Here is a 12,606-nt window from a genome sequence, read left to right as displayed (position 1 = left end):
AGGGCAGCTCGCGGACCCAGGAGATAGCCAGCCCTTGGGGTGGCGGAAGAGGGACCTGCCCCACTGGACCGGGAATTCACCCCAGCTCCGCCCAGAGACCCCGGCTCCCCGCCCCCCCCCGCTCGAAGCCCCGGGGCGCAAGGCTCTGGAGACCTCCGCCGCCGTGCTGTCGCAACTGCCCCCCCCCCCCCACCCTCCCCCTGCCCCCCCCTCCCGCCCCCGCCCCGGCCCCCCTCCCCTCCCACCCCCGCCCCCGGCTCTGATTTCGTCTTCGGAGTTCTGGAGAAGGCAGAAGCTCTGGCTCGCCCCATCCCTCCGCCTCTGCCTCTCCCTCCTCTCCCTCCTCTCCCGGGATGGGGCTGGGAGTTGTAGCCGCTGCAGCCAGGCTGCTCCGGTGCTCCCCGTGAAAGCTCGGGATCCCCTCGCCCCAGCTTCACCAGCTCGCCCTCCGGCTTCTACCTCTCCCGCCCCTCCCCAAAAGCCAGACCCCAGCCGTCGAGATGCTACGGCCAGCTCCGACTCGACTGGGACTTGTCCTGCTTTTGCTCTGTCCCGCCCACGTCGGCGGGCTGTGGTGGTGAGTGCTAAGAGGGATAGGGCTGGAGCTCTTTAGGAGACCTGCGTGGGTCCGGTGGAGCGCAAGAGTCGGAGACAGGGGCATTGGGAAGCCAGGCTAGATGCGCAGACAGAGACTGGAAGGCAAGTGGCTGGGACTGGAGGAATCTGGGGGAGAGGGACAGGGAGTAGAGAAACACTGGAGGAGAGGGGTAGGGGTGGGGGTGGGGAATCATATATGGTTGGGGGAGAAGAAGAAGGTTTGGAATCCTTACTCCCTTGCCCAGTCCTTTCCCGAATCCTTCTCATCTCCCTAGCTTTTTAGTGCCTACCCTCAGTCCCCCAGGCTCCAAGTCGCAGTAGAGACATGGAGCGATGAAGTGCTGTCGGGGGAGAAGGTAGCAGCAGGGGAGAGGAGGAACAAGGGGGGACAGAGATGGGGACGATTACAACCGTAGGCACATTCTACAGCAATCGCGAATGAGCTGCTGGGTAGCTGTCATGTTGTTTCATGTATGTTTTATATGCTCTACTAAATTGAAAGTTCCTCCAGGGCAGAGACCAGGTTTCACTTCTTTCTTATTTCTATTCCCCTTCTTCCCCTGCCCCCCCTCCCGCCTCACATTACTACCTTCTTATCCTCTTTCCTCCAACTCTTAGTCCTAAGCTCCGGCACAGTTGGAGCTCAATAAATGAGAAAGTGAGAAAGCCATCAGAGAAAAAGGATAAGGTGCTGGTGGAATGATTTCAGGACCGATAAGACTAAAGAGGCCAGGGGCGGGCTGGGGGAGGAGCGCCTTTTTGGAAAGCGGTGAAGGGGAGGAGCTTGGAAAAGGAGGGAGAAGGGGTGGTCATGAAAGGAAGCTTAAGAGGTACCAAGCAAGATTCATTCATCCATTCATTCAACAAACATTTATTACTATTATTAAGTGTGCAGAGCACTATGCTAGGTATTGAGGGACATGCAAAGCTTATGTAAGACTGACCTTTTGGAGTCAAGTAGGGAAATGAGACATAAACAGAGATAACAGTATACCTGCTAAGTGTGTAGAGAAGTTTAAGACCAAGGACCACATTTGAGATCAAATGGAAGAGCCCTCTAATGTAGTGTCTTTGATGTCCCACTCTGGTAGGGGAAAGAATGGGATTCTTATTATTTCATCTGCTTCCCTTAGACTACAAAAGACTTTTGGGGAAGGAAAGGGGCAGAAGGAACATAGGATAAGAAATTTGGAACTTTGAGAGATCTTATAGACCATCTAGTCTAAACCTCTCATTTTAGAGATTGCAAAATTGATGTCCAGAAAGGTTTAATGATTATTCCACAGTCAGACAGATATGACAAAGGCAGGACTTGAACCTAAAGTCCCCAGACTCAAAATTCAGTGTCCTTCCCAATTTCCAATATAAAAAAAAAAAGCCCAGATTGTGAACTTGAACAAATCATAAAGGCATTGATAAAGGGAGGTGGGAACCCTGGTCCAGATGGATTTATAGTTAAATACTATCAAATGTTTAAAGAACCATTACCTATGTTGCATAAATTATTCCCAATAATTAAGAAAGAACTATTAAATTCCTTTTATGAGACAAAAATGGCTCTAATCCCTGAACCAGGGAAGGATAAAGCAGAAAGAGAGAACTGGGAACACAGCATGGTACAATGGAAGTTTCACCAAAAGGGTTGGCAGCAAGGTTTAGTGGATATGCCTTGGGCCAAATTCAAGTTCTACCTTGGACACATACTGGCTGTGTGACTTTAGGCAATTGACTTAACCTTAGTTCACTTAAACAGCTCTCTGAGAGCAGATTCTGATCTGCATTATTAAAACGAGTTCCTCACTAGGAACATCTTACACAATGAAATCACAGGTCTGGTAAAAAAAAAAGAAGAAAGAATGAAAGAAAGAAAGAAAGAAAGAAAGAAAGAAAGAAAGAAAGAAAGAAAGAAAAGAAAGAAAACCCCTGGAGTGGTTGTGGGGGTCTGGGTTAAAATACTGCTTGTGATGGTTACTTCTTGTATGACCTTGAGCAAGTTGCTTAACCTCTCTGGGCCTCAGTTTCCTTACCTGCACAACGAGGAGGTTGAAATAGATGATTTCCAATGTCCCTTTGGGCTCTTGATCCTATGACCAATATTTGTTAATGAATATTGATGCAAAAAATGTTAATTAAAAGTAGACTATATATAAACATATACATAAATATATTGGCTATGACCAAGGGCTCCCCCTGGACCAAGAAGACAAATCAGTCAGGAATAGAACCCAGGCCATGTCCTAGAGCAAAGGGCATAAGATTTAGAATCAGAAAACTAAAATTCTGACCCTGATACTTACCTGTGTGAACCTGGGCAAACCTTAGCCTCTCTGGCCCTCAGTTACCTTATATTTAAAATGGGAAAGAGTTTGGCCACTAGATTATCTAAGGTCTATAGTAGTTTTAATTTCTGTGATCCTGGACTTCTCCTGGGTTTCCTTCCTCAGCTTATAGCCTCTTACCACCTCCAGTTTGAGGTCAAGAGGCAAAGCTAAGGGGCCAGGGCCAACCCCAGACCGGAAAGCATTGTGCCAAATGATCAACCCACGACTCTGAGATTCAGGAGTGCTAGTGAGGTTGATTGGGTAATAAATGGCTTGGATAGATAATCTCTAGCAAGAATATTCCATGTTCTAATGTTCTATGTTCCACATAGCTCCAACATTCTGTATTCTATGTTCGGACATGCTCTGTTTTGTGATTTAAGCGCTTCTTCCAGGTCTTAACAGGCTATGTGTTTTGCTTTTACAATCTGTGTTCTGAAGCTTTTATCAGCTCTGACACTCTAAGAGTAAGTCCTGGTCTAGGTTGTATTTGCCGTGTCATTGCTGGCTGATTCTTGGGATAATTCAGATAATCAGAGGGAAGCCATAGAGTTTGGGCCTAGTCAGTCTCACCCTGTGGAGAAGGCTGGGGGGTTAAGGGGTTCTGGATCAGGTAGGAGTTATGACAAGCACATCTCTAACATTCAAGAGGGTTTTTTCTTCTTCAGTGGAAAGGGGAGAACCTGTGAATGGCTGGGGGAATTATAGGAGGGGTGTCTACAGAAGGACATGGTCACCCAATCCATCGATTAGGAACTCTTATTCATGTGCAGACCATTTGGTCATTGGTTGGAATATGATTCTCTGTGACCCTCCCACCTGTCACCTCGATGGTTTGGGGTGGAGAAAGGGGCAGATCCTCCTTTGGGAGAGGAGGCTGTAGTGCCCAAAGTGAGAGCTGCAGGCCTGTTTGACACCACAAGAGAGTGTTCCCTTTGATGTAACTGGTGGGTAGGTTAAGAAGGACTCAGAGGCCCAGAGTAGGGAACAAGAAACAATTCATATGGGGCAGCTAGGTGGCGCAATAGATAGAGCTCCAGCCTTGGAGTCAGGAGGACCTGAGTTCAAATGTGACCTCACAGACACATGACACTTATTAGCTGTGTGACCCTGGGCGAGTCACTTAACCCCAATTGCCTCATCAAAAAAAGAAAAAGAAACAATTCATATTTGTAGAGTGCTTTAAGGGCCACAAAGTCATTTTTTTATGATGACTTTGGTGAAGCAGGTAGTGCAAGTACTTGTATTTTGCAAATGAGGAAACCCAAGCAAAATGACTTGATAAGGGTCACATCTGGTTGTGTCAGAATGGGGACTTAAACTTAGGTTTTCTGGCCTTCAGCTCTTTTCACTGCACTAAGCTTCCTGGACAGCACTTTGTCTCTTTATTCCTAGCTCAGTCACGGACTGTGCCTCAGTTTCCCCCAAGTTGACCCACTCAGGATCCCCAAAGGCTAGGCAGGGCATGGTGATATAAATTTAAAATCCAGGACCCCAAGAAAGATCTTGCAGAGGGACCTCTCCCTGTACCTCTTTAGGGGGTGTGGTTCCTCATTTAGTGGAAAAGACACTGAGGTGGGAAGTAGGCCTGTGGAAGGGAGGAAATGTGTCATCCGGAGGGCAGAGGGACCTTCGTGGTCTCCTGCTTAGGGAAGCGGAGCCAAGTCTAGGTAGCCTTATTCCTGAATTCCTAGAAATCTGGAGGAGTAGGGGAGTGGGAGATGACTAATGTGGGGGAGGGTGGGATGAGGTAGGACAAGGAGGCAGGTGTGGGGAGAACAGAGAAACCTTGACAGCTGCAGCTGCAGGGAGAGAATGGCGAGGACAGAGGGGCTGTGGTGATAAGGGGATGGGCTGGGGAACTCAGACACTCCTCAGGAAAAGAGAGATCGGAGAGAAATTGCCTCCCCTGCTCCACCCCCCCCCCCCCACAGTAACTCTTTGTGGCTCTTCTCTCTCTTTCTCTCTTTGTCCCTCACCCCCTCTCTTTCTCTGTTTTCTCTCTCTCTCCCTCTCTGCGATCTCTCTCTCTCTCCCTCTCCTTGTTTATCTGTCTTTTCATTCCTTTGGTGACAGTCAGGCCTCCCTTCCTCTCTCTTAACTGTTCCACTCCAGTATCCTGCACCTTTTCCCTCCAAGATCATTCCTAGGCTGGGTGACAGCGGCCGTGGCACTTGATGTTCCAAATTATACTTGATGTGACCCCCTGGAGGTCCCAGGGTGATGACACAGAGGCATCTCTCTAAACTACAGGCAGAATGCATTTCTCTGTTCTCTGTTCCCTCCCTTCCAGCCAGGCATTTATCAGTTTGACTCAGCAAGAGTTAGAGCAAGACTTAGCCCTGACCTAGAGTGGTCTTGGGCTTCATGATTTCTTCTCAGTTCTGCCTGCATTCGGACAACAAGTTGAGGAGAAAGAAAATGAAAGTTCCCCTAAAAATCCAGAATGAAATGGACTTGTTGACCACTTGTTGATTCACTTGTCTGGGGTTTGGTAGAGAGAAGTATTCTATGGAAACAGGTTTGGCTGTAGGGTCAGATCTGGGGCGCTGGCCCCCATGGATGGCCTCATGTGGGAGGCCTCAGGGCAGATTCTCGGGCCTGACCTCCAGCCATCTTCTTTCCCACCCAGCTCACCCAGTTGTTCAGTGATACAGCCTCAAGCACTGTCTGCCTTTCTCCTGTGTGACTCTATCTCTGTGAATCTGAGAATCACAAATTCTGGGAGGCAAGCCAGGCCATCTAGGGGTCATTTTGTCTAGCCCAGACAGACACCTCTCCTGCCCTGCTGAGAGATCCATTCTAAAGAACCAGGTGCCTTGAATTCCAATCACATCCCCCAAAAGTCTTCGCCATCTTTGCTAAATACTCAGTGGGTGCTCATGCTGTTTCCTCGAGCAAGAATGATGAACTTCATTGTTACCTTCCTGTGGAAAGAGAAAATAACTTATCCTACAGAATGACCAAACTTACTCCCCCCACTTCCTTCCTGATCTCTTTCCTTCCTTCCTCTTTGTTTCCTTCCTGTTTCTCTGATACAAACTAGCCTTCTCCCTGTGCCACTAAAAAAAATCAAAACAAAACCAAAAAACAAAGTAGCAGCCCTAGTTCCCTTCCCCCACCCTCTTCCTCCCCAATTCTCTTGGAAGAAAAAAAATCTGAACCAGAAATACAGATGAGGACAGATCTCATCTCTGGCCTTCCAGGGAGGCATGGATAGAACCCAGGCATCCTTGTTCTTTTCTCCTCCCCCTCCTTTTGCCATGCCCTTAGTGTTTCCCGGGCTTGACCAGGCCTGGCCATCCCTTTCACATCCTGTCCTAGCTTGGGGCCCCTGGCACAGCATGGGTAGCACTGGTGTTAGCCCCACCCAGCCTGGGTGGTGATAGTGGGGGTGGTGGGGGAGGTGGCCATCCTTCTCCCTCTCCCTGCATTGCCTTGGCAGCTTCTCAAGGAGGGAGACAATGGGGCTGTGAGCAGGAAAGGGCAGGGTCGGGAGGGGGCAGCCAGAGCCTGTCCAGAGCTCGCCCTGTGCCCACTAGAGTCCTGGCACTGTGACATTGCTAGAGGGAATGGACTGGGCCCCCTCTCATGCTCCCCCAACCCTTATCCAAGGAAGCTGTGGAGGTGGCTGTGGGGGGAAGGAGGAGTAGATCAGCAGAAGGCCCTGGGGTGACAGGAAACACCAGGGCCCAGTCAGGGGGATTCCAGAGTATGAATATTAACTGAAAACTCTAGCTGGGTCTGAGAGGGCACTCTCAGGGACATGGCCAGGCTGGATGGAGGGCTCACAGCTTAGCGAGTGGGCACACATGGCAAAAGAGGGGAATACACATTTCTTGCATCCTCCTCGAACACGTGTGTTTATGCCCAAAAGTTTGGGTCTCATTTTCCCCAGACACTGGAGGAGTTGGGGCTGGGAGGGGCCCTCATCAGTAAACTTCCCACTCCAACCAAGGATTACATGGATAAGACGAGGGTGAGGGAAAGAGGGAGAGAGAGAGGACAGAGAGACAGAGAGAGAGAGAGAGAGAGAGAGAGAGAGAGAGAGAGAGAGAGAGAGAGAGAGAGAGAGAGAGAGAGAGGAGGAGAGAAGAGAACAAGAGAGGAGAAGAGAGGAGGGAAAAGAGGGGAGAGGAAGAGAAAGGAGAGGAGAGAGAAGGAGAAGTGGGAGATGAGGAGAGGGGGAGGGGGGAAGGGGAGAAAGAGATGACCTTCTCTTCTGTTCCTGCTCTTTCTCACTTGTCCTTCTCTCATGGACTTTTTTAGGGCCCTAGATACACAGGAGCCTCTCCTTTCTGTTTAACTTGTTAAAGGCTGGGCATTCTTTTGTCCAGAGAAAGAGGAAATGATGTTAAGGCTCAGAAGGGGTTTGGGATTCCTGTCTTATCCTGGGGAGAATGAACCTTCTTACTGTATTGTACTGTACTTTGCGTCAGTCGCCAAGTACACCCGAGTCTAACCTGTTCTAATCTCTCTAGAAGTCTTCCATTCCCTTCTTCTGCCTCAGGGACAGGACAGTGACACTGTCAGCTCCTCACCTGTGAGATGAGGGGGCTGGCCTAGAGCAGGGGGTCTTAACCCTTTTTGTGTGGCATGGACCCTTCCTCAGAATGTGTATTGCTTACATTTATAATTAAAAGAAATATTGCATTTCAATTACAGGTTTATGAAGATAAAGAGGCATTTTTTTTCCCTAAACAAGTTCACAGACATCCTAAAATCAATCAAAAGGCCCCTTGAGTCTGTTGTGGACTCAGGTTAAGTACCCCTGACATGATCTCTTAGGACCCTGGGGACTCATAATCCTGGAGCTAGAAGTTGACTGATCTCTACCCATCTTGCCCCCCAGTCACCTAAGTCCACAGGGAGCTGTCTTCTATGGGATGAAGTCTTTAAATGCTCAAATTATCTGGAAGATGGACTAGAAGGGGATGAAAAGAGAAAGGAAGGATAGAAGAAGAGTAACAAGGACAGGAGCGAAGTGTGACTGAGCTAGGGGCATCATGGGACAATGGGCTGGGTTTAGGGGAGGATGGGGAAAGGTAGAAGCTATTGCCAGGCAGGTGGGGAGGCAGGGGTTAATAGAGGATGGGGCATTCCAAGCCTTAATGTGGTAGTTGAGGTGGGAGTGGGGGGGGGGGAGGGTTGAGAGGCGTGGGGGAGGGGGGCACTATGTAGCAGTAATTACTGAGTTACTGAGCAGGACAGGATGGGCGGGTGGGCACAGGCCCGGGCCCAGCCTTCGACTGCCGCCGCCGCTGCTCTTGCTGCCGCCACAGCAGTCAGGCAACATTTTTCTGCCCCTTCTCCGCCCCCCACCTCCCCCACCCACACCCAGCCCCCACCCACAGCCCCAGGGCTCAGGGCTCCCTCTGCTGGCTCCAAGGTGGTGGGAGCCAGGGAGGGGACCCTGGGAGGAGATGGGGGGAAGGGGAGGAGGGGGGCAGCTGAGTTCCTGAGAAGATGATAGATTTAGAGATTGTCTAGTCCAACCCTCTCCTTTTATGACTGAGTAAACTGAGGCTCAGAAAGGGAAAGGGATTTTGGTGAAACTGAGTCATCCTCTTTGTCACTGGCATTTGGAAGAAGAGGCTAGGTGTCTGCCACCTATATCTTTACCCTCCTGTCATGGAAGGGAAAGGAATAAGCTTACTATGCGCCAGTCACTGTGATAAATTATTTTTTTAAACAAATATTATCTCATCTGATCCTCACAACAACCCTTTGAGGTAGGTGCTATTATTATCCCCATTTTACAGCTGAGGAAACTGAGGCAGAGAGCGGTTAAGTGACTTGCCTAGGGTCACATGGCTAGGAAGAGAGAGAGAGGAGAGAGAGGCCAAATTTGAACTCAGGTCTTTCTAACTCCAGGCCGAGTGCTCTGTTCACTGAGCCGACAACTGTTTTTGACTTGTAAATGGGAAGGACGAAGAAATCAGGACTTGGGAATCAGAAGTCCTGGATTCAAGTTCAAGCTATGGGACTGTTGGGATGGTGTGACCTTGAGCAAGTTACTTCATTTCAATGGGATTCATTTTACTCTTCTATAAAATAAAGGGGCTGGCTGGAGGAGGATATGCCCTTGGCCCTGGTGAAGCCACGCTTGGAGAACTATGTTCAGTTCAGGACAACGTCAGTGTTAAAACTGCCAGAGGGTCTGGAGGAGGGCAGCCAGGATGGTGAAGGAAGGCTCTGAGACTGGGACTCAGGATGACAAATTGAAGGAAGTAGGGGTACTCAGATTGGGGTATAGGAGATGAGAAGGCACACCGTGGGTGCTTGAAATAGGAAGAGCTGTCCCATGGAAGAGAGATTATTAGACTTACTTTGCTTGGTTAGAGATGGTAGCCCTAGGAGCAGTGAGTGGAATTTGTATAGAAGCAAATTGAGGCTGGAGCAAAGAAAAACTTCACAACGAAAGTTTCCTAGAAGTGGAATGAGCTGCCTCAGGAGATGGTTGGTTTCTGTTGAGCAAAAGCTGGATTTGAACTCTGGACCCCAGTGACACAAAGTTCAGCTGTCTTTGGATTCTCCCATGCTGCCTTTAAGGATCTTATGGTCTGTTTGGGGAGTATACTGGGATTGACTGGGGCGGGGTAGGGGCAAGAGACTCTTGCTTTTTTTTTTTGTGAGGCAGTTGGGGTTAAGTGACTTGCCCAGAGTCACACAGTTAGTGAGTGTTATGTTGCAAGAGACTCATGTTGAGGTATGTTGGCTCAGATTGAATGGATTCTGAGGTCTTGGCCCACTCTGAGAATATGTAATTCTGTGATTCTCTGTGATCTCTTTTGGCTTCAACATTACATTATTCTGAGAGTCTGTGGAGGACTCTCCTCATCCAGTGGTATGCTGGTAAATGTTTAACAACTGGCTCTCCAAAGGGATCCAAAAAACCCGCTTTTACTTTCAACCTGCATTATTAGCATTTTCTCTATTGCTTTCCTAATTCTAGACAGCAGTCAAAATAGTAGATTGAGCCTGGATTTGTAGCATTTGCCAATTTCTGAAGTGTAAACGCTTATACCAAAAATTTAACAATGGGCTGTTTTAAGCCTGTACGAGCTGGTGCCAGCTTACTTCAGCCCTTATCCCAGCTGATAATCTCCCTCCCTTGCAGGGTTGGGTGCAGGGAATACTTGGTTGGATAGGATAAATGGAAAAAGAGATATGAAAAGAGCTGAGCAGCAGGGAGGCAGAGTCAAGTGGAATGGTTTAAGTATTCATTTGTATATTATCCTCATCAAGTATATCGAACAGCCTACTATATATAAGATAAGCTGCTAGGTCTGTGTGTGTGTGTGTGTGTGTGTGTGTGTGTGTGTGTGTAATTACAATATAACTACATCCTGCCTCTAGAGTGGGAAGACACCTCAGAAGTCTTCTAGTCCAACACCTTTCTTTTACAGATGAGGAAATGGAATCCCGGAGGTGATTTGCTCTCACACAGGCAGTAAATGGAAGAGCTGAGATTTGAACTCAGGACCCCAACTACTTCAAGTTCAGCTTTCTATTCTACCATGCTGCCTTTAAAGAACTCATGGTCTATTTGGGGAGATAAGACTTCAATATGTGAAAAACCAACACCTCAAATCCCAAATTTTGTGGGGCACATGTTGCTGGCAAATCATGGTGACAGAAAATAACTACTGAGAGGTGAGAGGAAGAAGAGGTGTCTGGAGTAGTCAAGACTGAGGGCTAGTATAGTCAGGGCAGATTTTAAAAAAATGTTTTATTGATGTTTCTTGACTTTACGTGACAGTCATTTCTGGGAGTAAATGTCCTCTTCCCCTTCCAGATTGAACTCTCTTTTATAGCAAATGAAACAAGTTGTAATAACATCTAGGGGTGTGTATAGCATTCTTCCCTAGTAGTCTCTCACCTTCCTGCTCTGAGGAGGGAGGTATGCTTCATTGTTTGTTTTCTAGGACCTTCCTTGGCTTTTCCTCAGCTCTCTTTTAGTGATCTTTTCATTTACATTGACTAGGTTTTGTGTATACTGCTCCTTTGTTTCTTCTGATTCCATCAGCTCATATTCTTTTCCAGGAAAGACTTCTTAGAGAGGTGTGGACTGAGCTAGGCTTTGAAGGATGGGTAGAATTTGGATAGGCAGAAAGCCCTGGAGGAGGGAGGGAGGGAGGGAGGGAGGAAAGGGAGAGGGAAGGAAAGAAGGAAAGAAAGAAAGAAAGAAGGAAGGAAGGAAAGAAATAAAAAGAAAGAAAGAAGGGAGGAAGGGAGGGAGGGAGGGAGGAAGGAAGGGAAGAAAGGGAGAGGGAAGGAAGGAAGGAAAGAAAGAAGGAAAGAAAGAAAAAGAAAGAAAGGGAGGGAGAGAAGGAAAGGAGGGAGGAAGGAGAGAGGGAAGGAAAGAAAGAAAGAAAGGAGGGAGGGCAAGAGGGAGGAAAGAGAGAGAGAAGGAAGGAAAGAAAGAAGGAAGGGAGGGAGGGAGGAAAAAGGGAAGGAAGGAAGGAAAAGAGGGAGGGAGGGAGGGAGGGAGTGAGGGAGGAGGAATTTACTAAGCACCTACCATATGCTAGGCATTGTGCTAAGTGCTTTGCAAACATCATCTCATTTGGTCCTCACAACAACCTTGGAACGCTCTTATTTTTATCGTCCCCATTTCACAATTGTGGAAACTGAAGCAGGCAGAAGTTAATTGGCAGGGTCACACTTTGGGTGAGTATCTGAGGTTAGATTTGAACTCAAGTCTTCCTAACTGGAGGCCCATTGCTCCATCCACTGTACCACCCAGCTGCTGAGTAGGAGGATGAGGATGGGGGCTGGTAGCGGGAGGGAGAGCAGAGGCTCAAGTTCTGAGTCAGGAAAGCACAAGTTGTATCATGGAAATAATGAACAGACCAATGTAGCTGGAGGGGAAGGTTTGTGTTAATAATCACTTACCTTTCTGCAGCACTCTGCTTAGAACAAGCCTTGGAGGAGGCGGGTACTACAAGTAAGATTCTTGTTTTAGAACCAAGGTCCTGAGGTTGCGCTCACACAGCTAGTGTCTGGGGCAAGATTTGGACCCAGGTCTTTGTACTCCACGAGGTATCAGCTAGGTGGCGAAGTGGATAGAGTGCCGGGCCTGGAGTCAGGAAAATTCACCATCCTGAGTTCAAATTCAATCTCAGACACTTACTAGCTGCATGACCCTGGGCAAGTCACTCAGCTGTTTGCCTCAGTTTCCTCATCTGTAAAATGAGCCAGAGAAGGAAATGGTAGTATCTTTGCCAAGAAAACCCCAAATGGGGTCACGAAGAGTAATTCCTGACTCCAAGTTCAATATGCCAGCTACTCTAATACACTGATTCTCATTAAGGAGTATCAGGGGATAGCATAATCTCTTATATGGTTCTAAACTTTTATAAATGTCTTCATACAGCTACTTCCTACTAACAATTTAAGACACTCAAGCTTAGTATTTCTTTACTTTTGACACCCCTAACTCATGCTCATCACAAATAGTTCCCTGTTCTCTGGCCTTCGGTTTCCCTCATTTGTAAAATGAGGGGTTTGGACCATGGTATTGTTGTTCAGGCATAGATTGGAGTCACTTTCTAGCAAGGATATTCTGTGACTAGATGATGGTATTTCTAAAGCTGGAAGGCCCCTTGAGGTTGTCCAGTCTAAGCTCCTCATTTTAGAGATAAGGAACTAAGTCCCAGAGAAGTTAAGGGATTTGCCTAAGGTC

The 12,606-nt window shown here is 48.0% G+C and overlaps 1 protein-coding gene across 1 annotated transcript in view; it reads left to right on the top strand.

Annotated features, from left to right (window-relative positions):
• The first annotated feature begins 301 nt into the window (after positions 1 to 301).
• The window catches only part of WNT6 (Wnt family member 6), a 25,883-nt gene continuing 13,578 nt past the window's right edge, over positions 302 to 12,606 (top strand). The window contains exon 1 of the mRNA XM_027873729.1: positions 302 to 577. Within this exon, the coding sequence (XP_027729530.1) occupies positions 501 to 577 (77 nt within the window). The 5' untranslated portion in view covers positions 302 to 500. The remainder of the gene's footprint in view (positions 578 to 12,606) is intronic.

This window comes from Vombatus ursinus, unplaced genomic scaffold (assembly GCF_900497805.2).
Source record: "Vombatus ursinus unplaced genomic scaffold, bare-nosed wombat genome assembly UNPS02014802.1, whole genome shotgun sequence".
Classification (NCBI taxonomy): domain Eukaryota; kingdom Metazoa; phylum Chordata; class Mammalia; order Diprotodontia; family Vombatidae; genus Vombatus; species Vombatus ursinus.
This window is presented reverse-complemented; position numbering and strand designations above follow the sequence as displayed.